The 16299-nt window shown below is 42.1% G+C and overlaps 1 protein-coding gene across 1 annotated transcript; it reads right to left on the bottom strand.

Annotated features, from left to right (window-relative positions):
* Positions 1 to 404: 404 nt before the first annotated feature.
* Positions 405 to 14034, bottom strand: LOC118847661 (low affinity immunoglobulin gamma Fc region receptor III-like). Its single transcript, XM_036756225.1, has 5 exons — positions 13944 to 14034; positions 11326 to 11346; positions 7849 to 8103; positions 5738 to 5992; positions 405 to 768 (listed from the first exon to the last, which is right to left on the bottom strand). Exons 1-5 carry the CDS (start codon positions 14026 to 14028, stop codon positions 584 to 586), a joined length of 801 nt encoding a protein of 266 aa, XP_036612120.1. The 5' UTR covers positions 14029 to 14034; the 3' UTR covers positions 405 to 583.
* Between the last annotated feature and the right edge of the window lie 2265 nt (positions 14035 to 16299).

Raw genomic sequence — 16299 nt, 5'->3', positions numbered from 1 at the left:
ATAAGGTAACCTCTTCTCTAGGTCTTAGAATATTTGCAGGATCCCTTGGCCCAATCTTTTATTAACTGTTCTGCCTTAACTTTCACAATTCTTTTATTATCTTTCATCTCTTTTCAAACTCCCAGTATCAACAACCCTCCAAGACAAATATGTAGAACTATCTTCAAATCATCCATGCAACAGACAGATACAGGCAAAATGTTCAATTGTTACTGTCCTAGAAATTTATTTGTTTATTAATTAAAATACTAAAATCATTTCACAGACATACAGAGTCCTTCTGTGTACAGGGTGAGAATCAGTAATGGTGCAGCCCTGAGCTCCTAGGAACTCAGCCATGAGAAGGGTGCTAGTTGGGGCTGACTACTTTGTCTAGAACTCACAGACACCTCTATCCTCTGACGACAAAGAGATACTGGAGGTCAGGGATAAGGAATAGTCCTCGTCTCAAGCTTGACAGAAGTCACTCACTATTGCCTTCAGGAATGGACTAAGAAGGATGAGGACTAGGAGAGGAGGAAGTAGACAGAGATGAATGGGTCTCTGCGATGCCAAGATCCCAGTCATTCCACAGGCTGATGAATCAGTCATCCTCAGGTTCTTTATGCCAGCTGGTTAGAGGGAGCCTTGTGTCCTTCTTTGGGCCATTGACCTCTCCCTTAAGTGTGAAGTACAGACCAGTGTCCACTGCAAACAGAATTCCCATCACAAGGTAGAAAGGGACGTAGTTCCAGATTTTAGAAGACAAAGAAGTGGATGGAATTGGATCTACATTTGTACAAAAGTAAGATGTAGGAGGAAGAACCATTAGAATCCTGGTGAATCAATGAATCAAGTCAACAAATACCTATCAAGCCCTTGCTTCCTAAAGGAGAAAAAAAAGGAAGTAATCTGTCCTTGGGTCTAGGGTTTGGGATGGATACCGTGAAATCTTCAGAGAGAAGATCGCTTGGATGCTTAAGGTGACCTGATGCTAAGGGTCTCAGCCAAGAGGTACCATGAGGGTCTCTTCTTTGCCCAGAGAGAGAAAGAAAGAGAAAGAGGAGAGAGAAAGAGAGAGAACAGTAAGAGAGAGAAGCTACATCTCCACCATATTCATGCTATACTTGAATTTTGTAATAGTTGACATCAGTTTTATTAATATTAATGCTAGTATTGATTATAATACTATGATCATTACTATACATTCTGAGTCAAATTCCGTGATGTTCCAGCCCCAAGTGATATTTTCTTCTTCACCCTATATAATTGAAAGAGCTCCTGTCTGGGCCTGCAGAGTCAAAAGATGAACTCTGATTGGTCTTTCTAGGGATTCAGGAATTCAGGATTTCATCAGAAGGGCCAGACACCTGATCATTTACCCCTGGGAATAAGGAGGTAAGTTGCAAGGATTCATATTAAAGTTGTTGTGCTGGTCCAAATGATTGGCAGTGTGGTTGAATTAGGGAGCATTGGATCTCAGGATTTTAAAAGATGGAGTGGCTTGCATGGGAAGGAGATGTTATTCCTTTCAATGGAGGAATCCAGAGTTGGGTAATGATGGGAGAGGTATAACTTCTGTTCCTTTGCAGTCACATCTAAATGAATGATGATGCCCCATCTCCCAAGAGGTCCTTTGTGGAACTTGGATACAAATAAAATAGTCACCCAAGATGGCTAGATACTTTCAGCCTTTATGCTGGTAGCAAGAAAGGCAGTTCATGGTGATTTCGTACCCTGAAACTATCATTAACCCTCTCCAGATCCATTCTCCAAAGTCCCCTTTTCTCAAAGTCCAACAACCTTTGCTCTTTCCTGGTTGGGCATATCTCACATTGGACAGTAATTCTCCCCACTTTTGACTTCTCCTTCTTATTTCCTGTGGTCACTGAACAAAAATCATTGTAATTCATTGAGAGTCATTATAGTTCACTTGATTGATATAAGAGTTGGAATCACATTGAAAAAACTTCCTTCCTTTCCATTATGATAGCATGGAACTTTAGAGATGGATTTGTTTTTCCAGCCATGACACCTCAGCACCATGGACTCCCTTCCATATGAATGAATTTCAAGGACTGGAATAGCACCCAGTTTTAAAAGATAAACAAAGACAAAGAATCCAGGAGGTCTCAACTCAAAGTGGAGTCTCAAGTCATTCTAGACTGAGATGGGGATAGATGTGATCTGAGTAGAAAAGGAACAAGTGTGGAGTTAGAATCAGTAAGACTAGAGAATTGATTGGATTTAGGAGGTGAGAGAGGAGAGTGAAGAGTCTAGGATGACTTCTACTTTGCAAATCCAAGTAAGGCCCTTGACAGAAGTAGGGCAATTAGGAAAAAGAATAAGTTTAGGGGACGAAATGAGTGAATTCAGTAGAATTTCACATGCTTATGTTACATACAGGTAGAGATGTCCGACAAGTGGTTGTAAATATGGAACCTAGACCTCAGGAGAGAGTTGAGGGTACAATACGTAGTTTTAGGAGAGACTTGTGCATACAATGAACCCATGGGAGCTGATGAGATCTTGGAGATAGAGAATGCTGAGAGAGAAGAGAAGAAGGTGAAGAATAGAGCCCTTGGAAGCACTCAAACATCAGGGGCTCAACATGGATACTGAAAAAAAGTAGTTAGCAAGTAGGAAGATCACCAAGAAGGAAGAGTGTTACAAAAACACAGAGGTGGGAAAGTAGCCAGAAGGATGGGGTGGACAATAGTGTGCAGTGCTATAGAGAGGTCAAGAAGGATGACGACTTAGAAAAACAGAGGTCATAGGTATAAAAGAACATGAGAAACCATCTAATTCAGTCCTATTTTGCAAATGAGAAAATGGGGGTAAAATCGGATCCAACACCTTCAGAGTTAAATCTGGCCCAGAGGGAGTGAAATCACTTGTCCAAGGCAATAGAGATTGTCAACTTCCATGGAAGGATGACCTCAGCTTTTCTGACTCTGAAGCCAGAGTTCATCACATGGTACCATGCTAGTTCATTGCATGGTATTATGTTAGATCACTGATTACTTTGAAAAAAACAGTCTCAGTCAAATGATGGGGCAGAAGTGAAACTGCGAATGTTTGAGAAGTAAATGCGACATGAGAAAGCGTGCACAAAGGTGGGCAGCTTTGTCTTTCAAAAACAAAAAAAGATTTTATTGGTCTCTTTTGTTTTTAACTTTGCCTTGTTTTCTGCCTTTATCCCTTCCACCATATCTGCAAAGCATCTTTCATAACAAAGAATTGTCATTTAAAAAAAAAGGAAGAGAAAAAAATTCAGTAGAAGCAACCAATACATCAAAAACATCTCACATCATATGCAATGTTCCATACCCGTGGATCTTCCCATCTCTGCAAAGAAGTGGAGGGAAATGGTGAACATTTTTTTCTAAGAATTTGGCTGTGAAAGAGCAGAGAGATGTGGAATAGCTTGTTAGGGATGGTAGAGTCAAGGGAATTGTTAAGGTTGAGGAGACATCAGCAGTGAGAGAGCCAATGGCTAAGGAAGTATTAAAAAAGTAGGGAGAGACATAGAAGGGATGGTCAAAGGACAAGCTCCCATAAGAGACAGGAGGTGATGGGATCAAGGGCACAGAGTGGGTGGTCTTGGGACCACCTCCAGTGTTCTCTCCATTGAACTGCATTGTCACCTACATAGAGATTTTAATTGAAGTCTTGAGAATGGATAAGTTCCCATTCATTGAGAATGAAAGAACAGGAGAAAGAAAAAAATCCTGGGGGATCATCTACATTTAGGGGTCGGAAAGAGGACGGAGGCCAAAAGAAAGAGGCAGAGACAAAAGGATCAGAAGCAGGAGCAGAACCATAATCATGGCATCTCATGGAAGTTAAAATTAAGGAAAGTTTCAAGCAAGAGGAGGGATGGTCAACACTTCCAACTGCTTTGTAGAAACTGAGAAGGAAGAGGACCCAGAAAATGGGACTGGATTTTACTCACGAGAGTTACCGGAGAACTTTAAGAAAGCAATTTAACTGGATTGTTATGGGCAGATGTCAGATTGGAGAGAGTTGAAGTATAAGTGTACTATGTGCTGCAAGGAAAAAAAGATACAAGGAGTATAGATCACTTTTCCGAGAAGTTTGGTAGTAAAAGGAAAGTGTTAGGATTGTAGTGAGCGAGTAGCAGACTCTAGGGAATGATATTTTAAGGCAAGCAGAACTAGCTTGCTTGTAGATTGAGGAGAAAGATCTAATAGAAAGAGACGTTAAAGATACAAGAGAAATGATGAGTGAGTGATATCTCAAAAGGAAGAGATTAAGAGCACAGGTGGTAAGGTTAATTTTGGAAAGGAGGCCCTGGATCGTTTTCTCTGAGTCAGGTAAAAAGGTTGGTTTGAATGATGAGGGAGGTAGGAGGGAAGCTCAGGTATCTCCCATCTGTTGGCCTGGGTCTGCTTTTTCTGTGAAGTTGGCAAGGCAGGGTCATTTGCTTGATCACTCAGCAGGCATTTATTGAATGCCTGCTATGGGTCAGGCACTGTATTAGGCCCAGGGGTAAACAGAGATGAAAATGAAAGACTCACCTTTAAAGGGCTTACTGTCTGTAGAGGAGAAATTTTGCACATACAAATAAGTATAGGCAAGGTATGCTCCCCCTTTTGGATTTGGACAATTTTATTTGTGAAAAGGAGGAAGATGGACAGTTTTGAGAAGACCTGAAAGAAATCAGACTCAGAGAAATATACTTACTGAAAACAAAAATGGCCTCAGTGTGTTATTTTCTAACACCTAGTTTACATATGACTATTTTGAGGTTAAGTAGGAAACCTGCACAACTTAATTTTTTTGTGATCAGGGTTGGGGAAGGGGTGCTCATACCCATATTTTGTAAATAAAATCATTGTTTTACTTATTATAATATATATCCTAATTATTATATCATATTATAATAATTATTATGTAATAGAGAAAATATTTTAAGCAGATAAGAACATTCATATCTGGGAAGCTTATTTGTATATTTCTTTTTCATCTCTGTTCATGAGCACGAAAGTAGGAGTGAAGTCTGTATATGGTGAGAATAATCCAGGGTTGAAGCTTGGCAGTGAATGCGCTGGTGGCAAGGCCCCTGCACTCACCTGGGAAGACTTCTAGCCCCACAGAATCATATACAGGATGTGGAGTTCTAGGAGTATGTTATGAGCTATGTATCTGGATGATCTTCTCCCCCATCTTAGGGGGTTCCTTTGATATTCTGGGGTAAGCTCCATAAGAGTCATTGAAAAGCTATCTTCTTAAAGCCCATCACTTGGGAGCTGTGTTCTCCAAAGGAGGTGAACATGGAGGGGCTGGACTTCTGGTTAGGACTGCTAAAACTCCCAGCCATCTGACCTGATTGCCACATAGTGGGACTGCCATGACTCTCCATGGCTCTTTGCCTCAACTGGAAATATTGAGAGAGGTGGTATGGCACAGTGTATAGTGTGCTGGGTTTGGAATAAGGAAGACCCTCATTCAGATCCTGCTGTTGTGTTGTCATGGAGATGTCACACCTCTCTGAGCCTCAATTTCTTACCTTTAAAATAATAATAACAGTCATAATAATGCCTATGGTGTTTTTTTGTGGAGATCAAATGAAACATGTATGAAAAATGGTTCGTAAATGTAAAAATGCTACCTCAGTGTCAATTATTCCTATTATCTGTTTCTAGCATTCCCTTGTCCTCTCCATAAGAACCACATAATCTCAGTCCTAGTTGTCTGTCTCTTCCCCTAAAATGCCTTGGTCAAGTCTCCTTACCTTTGACAGTGATAACCACAGTTGGAGATACATGGAAAATATGCCCCATGACCCCTGAACAGGAGTAGGATCCACTGTGAGTATGGTTCACTTGAGAAACAATATAGTTGAAACTCTGAAAATCATACTTTAAGGCTTTGTCATTGTGGTAGTAAGTGACTTTGTGCAGCGGTTGGCTCCTCCAGCTGTGGCACCTCAGGGTCATAGTGTCACCTTTCAGGAATTCTAATCTCTCAGCTTGGAGTAACAGCCAATCTGAAAGACAAACACAAAGGCCATTGACTCAGGACATTTTAGCTTGTCCTAGTGCCTTGGGCCATCTAAGACTTCTGCCACCTCTAAAGACAAAGAAAAGCAGACCCTGACTCTGAACAATGATTCCAGTCACTGAACCTGGATGGAAGATGTGCAGAATGCCACTTGCTAGAATATGCTCACATGTTGTTATTGTTTATCATTCATTTTCAAAGAGGACCAATGATATCAAAGGGTAATGCCTTGACTCAGTGGTAAATTGGATTGAAGAGAAGTAGTTACACAAAGTCATCAGATTCACTCTCTTCCAGAGTCATTGAAGAGGAGGCAAGAAAAAAGTTAGGATGACTGGCAATGGTCCAGGATGAAGTGGATGACCCTGGCATCTTCAGTCTCTGACCAAGCTCTAAGAACTCCACAGTGCCTGCTTCAGCCACCTTCATGTCCCTTGGAGCAGGATGTTCTTATCCACCCATTCCACTGGCAGAAGTCTTCACATACTTGGGGTAGACACCCCACCAATTTGCAAATGGTTTTGTGCATGGTCGGTTATCCTCAACCTCATTAGCCTGTCTGCCAAGACAGGTGACCACCACACAAGCTACCATCTCTTGGAACCACAGAGAGAGAGAGTTGAGTAGCAGGTGGGCACCAAAGGTGGATGAGCATCCTAGAAAAGGTTTTGGTAAATCCTCATACCAGAGGTACTAGTCCTCCATGGATAGCCACACACCCCAGCTGCCCACATATAATCCAAAGGGCTTGCCACATATGAGAGCCCAAGAAATAGGGAGGATGTGCAGGTAAGACAAACACTGAGGCAACTTGAGAGGAATTAAAGAACTAGGCAGGGGCCTAAAACACTTTAGCAAAGGTGAGGTCATTTGTAATCTGGAGCCATAACCCTCAGCCTGCAGGGGATGCTACAGCTTGGTGAACTGACCATGGGACTCTGCTGCTCAACCAACTCTGGTGGCTCCCATTGGCTCTGGGAAAATATGTAAATTCCTTTGTTAGCTTTGAAAGGCCTTTACAGCCAACTAGCCTCACTGGACATGACTATTTTCTCCCTTGGATTTGACCAACCACCCAAACTGGCCTTCTCTCTGTTCCTCTCATGCTACCTTCAGCTCCCAATTCCAGGCTTTTCCACTGTCATGCCCCCGTGCTGGAATGCAGCCCCTCCTCACCTTTCCCTCATAAAGTTCCTCTATTCCTATAAGATGCAGCTCAGTCAAGATCTTCTGCACCAAGCCTTTCCTGGTCCTCTTAATTGTTAGTAGTCTCCCTTCTAAAATACCTTGTACGTATTTGTACTTATAAATTTTATATGTATGTTGTATATATAATTTATGTAATATATATTGCATGCATATATGATATAAGCAATATGTGTGTGTCTTTATGTACATAAACATTACATGTACTTGTTATCTCCCCCATTAGGATGTAAACTCTTTGTGACCAGGGATTGTTTCATTCTCTATACTTATATTTCCATGTTTAGTACATGGTATGCCTTTCATACTTATTGACCAATTAAATGTTGGTTGCTAGACTCCTGGTCACTTGGGAGGCAGTTCTGGAAATTTCCTGGCAGAAATGAGTAGTGAAAATAGAAAGTCAGTGAGAGAAACTTAGAAGAAGTCAAACTTAAACCTATATCTCAGTAAGGGCAATGGTGAAAAGCAGAATCAAAAAAACCTACAAATTTCTCAGGAACTCTCCCATCCATTCCCCTTAACATAAGCTCTGCCAATAAACAGTACATGCCCCTTTCCAGCCTGTATTGTACTTAGATTTCAACCATTCCCCTCCCCCTCCCCCTTACCCCAGACTCCTTATCCTTCACTTACCTCTAGAGATCTGTAGTTGCACAGAGTTGCTGAGAGCTGTATGTTCTGTCCGGCACTGATATTCCCCACTGTTCTCCATGTTGACAGCAGGGATGAAGTAGGAGTCCTGGTGGATGGGGAGAGGTGAGCCATTGTGGAGCCATTCAATGGAATTCTGTCCAGGGGTCTGGAATCTTCCACAAGTCAAAGTCACATTGTCCCCTTGGAGCACATTGAACCATGGGGGTTCCAAGGTCAGTTCTGCTCTTAAGGGACCTGATGGGTAAAGAGGAGAGGGGAATGAAGAAAAGGAGCTTCCAAGGAGGCATCAAATCCCAGATCTGAAGGGAGGACACCAGTGCCACGCACAGAGAATAGAATAGAGCACACACAGGGGGTCTTTAGAGGGCTGTGGAATAGACAAAAAGTCAGAACTGGGTGAACTACTGGTGACAGTTTTCTCACACATTGATGCCATACTGAGTCATGAGACCACAGGGCTTTTTCCGGAAGGGTGGAGAGCCACTATGGATCCACTGGGTCCCATCTGATTGGTAAAAACAAAAACAACCACAAACCACAACAAACAGCAAGGAGTCATAGTCTTCTTCTCAAAGAGAACCCATCTCAGGGAAAGGAAGAGTGAATGATATGTAAGTTCAATCTTCAAAATCTAGGGGAAACCCTAAAAATCTCTGGGGTCAGTATGGCTCTGTGGGAAGAAGAGGGATCCATTTACTGAGGAAATCCTCTTCCTGCAGGAAGAGGGAGGTACACGTTTGCCTCCATTCCAAGGTCAGGCACACCAGCCCCTACTAGCTTCCAGCCTCCTCAAAGGATCTAAATCTCTGCCCCCCTTATGAGAATCATAGTTAGAAAGCACTCCAAGAAGCACCAGATCCTACCTTCTCCTAAGCAGAAATCTCTGTACCATTCCCAACAAGTGGTCATCCAGCTTTTGTTTGAAGATTTCTGGTATTGGAGAACTTGCACTTTGGTAGCTCTGATTTTTAGGAAGATTTGTGCTTTTGAACATCAAAACCAAATCTTCCTCTTCAAATGCTCCCTCCATTCATTCCCCCTAATTCTGCCTTCTGGAGCCCAGGAAAACAAGTCTACTGCATTTTTGTTTTAAAATATCCTTTTTTTCTCTTTTAGTATGAACCTAATAATTACAACAAAGAAACTTTACAATATACAAAGAACAAATTAAGATTTGATATAAGATCATCAACTTCTGTTTCATAGTTTGTTTTCTAAAAGTTCATGTTAAATTTACCAAAGTAGTAATAAAATTGCCTTGTTCATGTCCCTTTCTGTAAAATAAATAAATAAATAAATAAATCTCCGCCCCCCAATACCTCCTCCTGCATCCCTCTCAGTTGACATAACACAGAGACCCAAGATTTAAGTGTAATAGATACAGACACATGTACAATGCACAATGTATATACTCAACATGGTGTAGACAGCAGCATCCACAGACTGTGAGCTCCTTGAGAGAAGGGATCATTTTTGTATTTCTTTGTGTCCCCAACAATCATTAGTTTCTCTGATGACACAGACACTTAACAAATACTTGACTTGATTTGACATGACCCACACAACACATACACAGACATTTATAGATCACTTGGGGCAGGAGAAAGAATGCAGGCTTTGGATTCAAGGATCTTGGGTTCAAATTTTCTTTTATTCTCTTACTAGTTGTGTGACCTTATGCCACTCAATTAACCTTTCTTCCACTAAGTTTCCTCACATGCAAAATGAGGCAGAATAGATCACCCTTCCCATCTCTGATCCATGACCCATCAACTATGTTGAAAACCTAAGAGCAACCACAGACACACAAAGCCCAGACAAGCCAAGGGGAGTGAGGATGGGAAATAAGCATTTATTAAATGTCTACCGTCTCTCTTTGGAACAGCAGCCCTGAGGGTCTTCCCCTCCCAACTCGGTTTTTTTCCTAATTAAAGGGACCATCTCTTGCTTCACTTCTTAGAGGCCTCTTCACTGAATGGGTGTTACCTCACTCTAAGTGAATACATGAAAAGGCCTTAGCCTCAAAGGTTCAGGGTGTCTCAATGTACCCTGGGTCATCTCCAGTCATCCTGGTGAATATCAGGCCACTGGACCCTGATGGCTCTGGAGGAGAAAGTGAGGCTGGTGACCTTGCACAGCCCTCCCTCACTCAAATCAAAGTCAACTGCAAGTCATGTCATCATTTCTCTGATGTTATGGTCTTCTTCAAAAACCAAGGACAAACACAGCAACAAACACAACTGTGTGCCAAGTACTGTGCTAAGCCTTTCACACACATTCTCTCATTTGATCCTAAATCATAAGATTTAGAGCTGAAAGAGAACATAGAGATTATCTAGTGAGTCCAACTGGCTCATTTTACAGATGAGAAAACTGAGGCTGGGAGCAGTGTAAGGTTAATGGGAAATAAGATCGTCCCTGCCCATCAATAGGCCTCATGCGTAGCCCATTAAGGGAAGCTTGCTTGCTTGTAGGAAGGCTTACACACCTTTTGTTAATTTCTAATTAGGCACAGAGCCTAAAAGGTATATATTCTGAGAGGTGAGCTTTTGCTTTGGTTGCTTGGTTATGCGAAATATGTTGTGATTCCCTGGCCAGGACTCTGAGTGGCCATATGTTCAGAGCTCCCCAACTCCTCGGAGGTAAAAGCTCTCTTGATTCAGTGGTGGATGTAAAGCTTTGATTCAGGCAGTACAGCACTGTTTGTTGGTCTTAATTTCTCTTTGTATTTTTCCTATGTAATTAAAGAAGATCTTTGACCCCTTTTAACTTGCTTTCCTTAGTAAAGTATATCTAAGAACTTGCACTAGCAGCCATCCTGGGTATGCCAGTGTGGTTTCCGTTAGAAGTAGTTAAATAATGAGGTCAAATGGATAGTAGATAGCAGACTTTTCTTTCCATGGAGCAGGAAGTGAAAGACACAGAAGCCCAAGGATACAGAAGAAATGGGGATATACACACAAGAACTGCTCAAACCCAGAAGGGCAGCTAGGTGGGGCAGTGGATAGAGCCCCAGGCCTGAGGTCAGGAAGACCTGAATTCAAATCTTGCCTCAGACACATTAACTGTGTGACCCTGGACAAACCCCATATCCTATTTACCTCAGTTCACCGCCTGTAAAATGGAGACATACTAGAGGAGGAGAGTTGGACATGACTGAGCTACCTAAAAACAACAGGCTCCTGAGGAAAAAGGTTGAGTCTCCAGCAATAAAAAGGACAAACCGCCCTGGCTGTAAAGTACTGGGAGAAGAGAGTTATCTCAGTGACAGCTGGTTCAGTGCTGGCAGTAAAGTCTCACTCTCCCTTTAATCAGGTGGGTGCAAAGCTCCAGTCAGGATAGAAGCTAATGTCCTGGATGTACTGATATGTCCTATACTGTACTGATATCAACGTTCAGAAAGGGCAGGGCAGAGGGTGCTTAAGAAAAGAAGCCAACAGTGAATATAGAACTTACCATCACTCCTGATGGCTGGAGCTGCAAAAGACAAGAAAGCAGAGATTAGACCAGGACAGGGACCCCAGGGGTCTGGCAGCTGGACCTCCCACTAGCCACCCACAGAGGCCCATTGTGCAGCCTTTCCCCAGTATTCCTCACAGCTGCCTGGGATCAGAGTGATTCTAGGGGCCCTCAACCAAATAAGAAAATCACCTAGTGCCTGCTCAGGGAAGTCTGAAACGCCACCATTGGCATGTTTTGTTCGCTTTCAAAATGCAAACATCTCCCCACCTCAGTCAATGGGCTTATTGAACTAAATCCTTTCTTGAGAGTAGGATTTAATCTAAGATTGCTCAGAAACAGGGAGAAGGACAAAGGAAGGAGAGTCTCTGGGGGACTTTCTGTATCTGGCTGCGCTTTTTCTTCTTTTCTTGTTTCTTATTTGTAATTTCCTTATTTGTAACATTCTTTTCTTAACGTTTGAGTTCCCAATGCTCTCCCTGCTTTCCACCTCTCAGCTACTCGTTGAAAAGGCAAGAAATATGATACCAATTATACATGTGACATCATGCAAAACTTATTTCCATATTACTTGTTATGCTTCTTAAGAACTAGGAAAGGCCACGGGGGCTGCATTAGGATTGGTGAGTAGTCACTATTTAACCAGGTGGTACAGTGGATAGAACGCTGGGCCTAGGCAGGGAGATGTGAGCTCAGAACTAGACCTCAGACACTTACTAACTGTGTGATCCTAGGCAAGTCTTTTAGCACAGTCTGCCTCAGTTTCCTCATCTGTAAGATGGGGGCAATAACAGCACCTACATCACAGGCTTGTTGTGAAGACCAATGAGATAGTCTATGTAAAGCACTTTACAAACTTTAAAGTGCCATTTAAATGCTAGCTCTGGTTATTAATGCAAAGGCAGAATTGGATCCTTGTGTGAACATGGGAACAAGGTCAGGGATGTTCAGATGTTCAGAGACTGTACAGAGGGAAGGTGCAGGAAAATCAGAACTTTCCCCCCATGTAGACAGAATGACAGAGCAGGACACTATGAGAAAAGCATCTCCCCAGCAATGGACTGAAAATGGGAAGACCTGCAGACATCCAAATGTCTTGGACAGGGGAACTGATCTGAAAATCAAGAGACTTGGCCACGTGATCTCAAGAAAGTCCCTTTTTTTACCAGGTGTTGATGGAACACTTGCTCTGCCATTTACTAACTGTGGGACCTTGGGCTGGACATTGAGTCCTCCCAAAGCCTGAGTCTCATCTATAAAATAGGACAACTAGACTAGATGGTATCTCAGGTCCCTTTGGGCTCTACAGTTCTATTCTAGCCTTTGCTCTCCCTCCTTTTCACAACCACGCACTGCTCATTATCAGGTCTAAGGATTTCTCTTCTTCAGTCCTATTACTGAAATATGCAGGGGTTATGGAGGCCACAGGACCTTGAGTGGAATCAAAAGGTGCCAGGACTTGATAGAGCCTGGGCACACCCAGGAATCTGTCCAGAGACAAGTATGACATTTGGGGAGTGGAAAGGACTGTCTGCTATCAACCACTGTGGGCAGGCCTGGAGCCTCTAAAGTGCATTTTGGCCTTGGTGGGGTAGGAAATCCACACTCGATATATCTCATCCAAACTTAAAATTTGATCTGGAGATGACTCCCCCAAAAAGAGGAAAGAAAAGGAATTTGCACCAAAATCAGAGGCATGGTGTGGCTTTGGAGTCAGAGGACCTGAGGTCAAATGATGACTCTGCTACCTTTGCAACCTTGGGCAATTCATTCAGCTTCTTTGGTCTTAGTTGCTTTTTTCATCTAAAAATTGGGGCAGTAGGTGAGGAATCTAAGTGACCACTAAGATTTCTGCCAACTCTGAGTCTTTGGTCCAGAGCCACAGCTTAGAGCTTAAAACTGCATTGACATTTTTTGGGGAAGCCCTATGCACACATCCTACCTCACCATTGCCTTCCATTCCAGACAATGTCTATATATCTGAAGGGAATAAACACAATTATCTTAATTATTCAAGCCTCACAATCTGTTCTTCCTGAATTATTGAAATTGGGGTTCTCCCTATTCCCCAGGTCCCTGGATAAACACTTCCTTTCCCTCAACAAGGAAAGCCAGCTTTAGACACAGGAGAGGGAGCAAACAACAGCAAGCTTTTGCCATTTGAGCCACACAACAGGGAGAAGCACCTTTAACCGCCTCTCAGCTGAAGCAATTTGATTCCACTGTGGTTATAAAAATAGAAATATCCTGGAGATGTCTGTCTAACACTGAGTTGTTATGAGCCATTTATACCACAGAGAGGATCAGGTTCTCAAAGAGAAGGCCACAATAGGAGGGAGAAAGAAAAACTCTCAGGTGCCTGGTCAGGAGAAGACACCCAAACAAGAGTTTGCTGTAAGAATCAGCATTGTTGGCATGGGACTGACCAGCAACTTTAACATCTCCCCTCCATCCTAATCCTAAGAACTGATTCTATTTAGCCCCTTCCCACTCCCTCACCGTTCTTTCTACCTTTCACACTCAGGCTTTCCTCTCAAGTTAGACCCCCAAACGATGCCTGAGATGGAATTGGCCCTTTTTTTGCACCCCTTCTGCTGCATTAAGCTCAGACTCACCTAGACATGACAGTGCTGCCCACAGAAGCACAGAGCTGGTGGTAGTGACAGGTTGGGCCACACACAGTCCCCCCATGGCAGGCATGGGATGCTAGGAGTGGACTCTAAGCAGCACAGATTCAGAAAATAGCAGCACACACCGGTCCCACCCACCCCAGAACCGTTCACTTCAGAGGACATAAAATTCTTCTAAAAGAAGGAGTCAGCTTTGGCCTCCCACTAAAAATCTCCTCTGCTCCTGCCTCTTTCACTGAACCCCCTCCCACTGAAGTCCCCCTTTCTCCTTCCTCCTTCTTTGTCAGTGGATTACAGGGTTTCCTGGCTCAGTACCCATGCACATGGAACCAACTGATTACACAACTCTAAATTTAGAGAAAGCTGCTAAAAAACAAAAAACCCTGTCCTGGCCTTCATGGAACCCAAGCTGCAAGTTTTACTGGAAGCAGAAGTAAGTGTGTGCGTGTGTGTGTGTGTGTGTGTGCAGGTAGAGAGAATATATGTATGTATGTACATATGTATGTATTCAGGATCATAAATAGAAGAAAATGTAAGGTATTTCATAGGAAAAGCAACTTATCTCAAAAACAGACCAAAGAGAAAAAAAAAATTAAGAATCATTTGACTACTTGACATCATGACCAAAAAAGAGTTGAGTCATCATAATTCAAAAAAAATTTTAAATGATATCTTGGAACCATAGAGTGAAGTGGAAAAAGAAAGGATCCATTGGTTACCTCCTAAAACAAAGCTCAAAATAGAAACTCTCAGGAACGTTATAGCCAAAATCCACAGTGTCCAGGTCAAAAAAAAATACTGAAAGCAGTCAGAAAGAAAGAATTAAAGTGCCAAAGAATCACAGTCATCGTCACACACAATTTAGAAGCCATATTCACAATTTAGCAGAGAGCTTAGAATACAATACTCTAAAAGAAAAACGATTATGAGCATTTGGCCAAGAATACCTTACTCAGAAAAACTGAGTGCAGGGGAAAAATGAATCTTTAATCAACTAGAAGACTTCCAAGCATTCCTGATGGAAAGATTTGAGCTATGTAGACATTTTAAAGTTCAAAAGCAGGAGTTAAGAGAAACAGAAAAAAACAGTAATCAACAATGATAAAGGACTTAAGAAAGCTAAATTGCTTACATTCTATTATAGGGAGATAATACATGAGATCCCTCTGGATCCTGTCACCATGAAGGACCAAAGAGTCTAATTAAACAGAAGGACTGAGAATGCATCTTAATGATTTTAAAAGAAGAATATGAAGAGGAGGGAAGAGGACTATACTAGAGGAAGAAAAGGAGAGGAAGGTTAGGGAAAATTATCTCACATAATCAAGCTGGGCATGTAGAAGCCTACACAAACTAGGAGGAAGGGGTAGGGGGAAAGGCTGAACCTTACGCTTCACTCTCATCTGAACTGGTCAAAGGATGGGAAGAATATGTACCTACACAGTGGAGTGCAGAAAGACATTTTACTCAACAGGCATCTATGGCAAGGAGGGAAGAGAGAAGGAGGAATTAGAAAAAATATCGATTAAGGGAGAGATTAGTCCCAAGCAAAACAAACGCTAAGGATATACAAAAATATTTATAGCTCTTTTCGAAGTGGCAAAGAATGGGAATCATAGAAAGTACTCATTGATTGGGGAATGGCTGAACATGTTGTTTAGAAATGTTATGGAATACTGTTGTGGTATAAAAATAATAAAGGGGCTATTTTCAAAGAAACCTGGGGAGACATATAAATTGGTGCAGAGTGAAATGAATGGAACCCAGAAAACAATTTATGCAATGACAACTAAAACACTCTGCTGAATTTAATTAGATGGAAATTAATAGGACTTAAAAGTAAAATCCTTCAAAAATATTTTTTGTAAGTAGAAAATAAGGGAAGCATAAGCAGACAGTAGATTATCTGAAAAATACGAAGACATTTGGATGGAGTCAAATTCAAAGGAAGTTGAAAAATGTAATATGACATTAAAAAAAGATAAAGTGATTTTTATGTGACATGGAGAGGAATAGAGTCTAGGAAAAGGGGGTAGTAGCCAACTGGACTCCGCCCTGCTCAGAACACATCCCGTTGTATTTTAGCTAGAGATTGTCCAGAGGAGACAACCAGAAGATTGTGTGAAGGGTCTTGAGTTTCTGTCAAATGAGAAACACTTGAAGGAAGTGACAATGTTTCTCTTAGAGCAGAAAAGGCTCAAGGGAACATGATCATCCTCTTCAAGTACCAGGAAAGCTGTCATGGAGTCTCTTTGGTCTAGGAAGGGAGAACCAAGAACAATTTCATCTTTGTAACATCTCTCCACTATTCCCCCTTCTCTCCTCTGATACTGTCACTGCC

The sequence above is a fragment of the Trichosurus vulpecula genome, chromosome 4 (genome assembly GCF_011100635.1).
Source record: "Trichosurus vulpecula isolate mTriVul1 chromosome 4, mTriVul1.pri, whole genome shotgun sequence".
NCBI lineage: Eukaryota > Metazoa > Chordata > Mammalia > Diprotodontia > Phalangeridae > Trichosurus > Trichosurus vulpecula.
The sequence above is the reverse complement of the archived record's forward strand: the minus strand, read 5'-3'. Positions and strand labels throughout refer to the sequence as shown.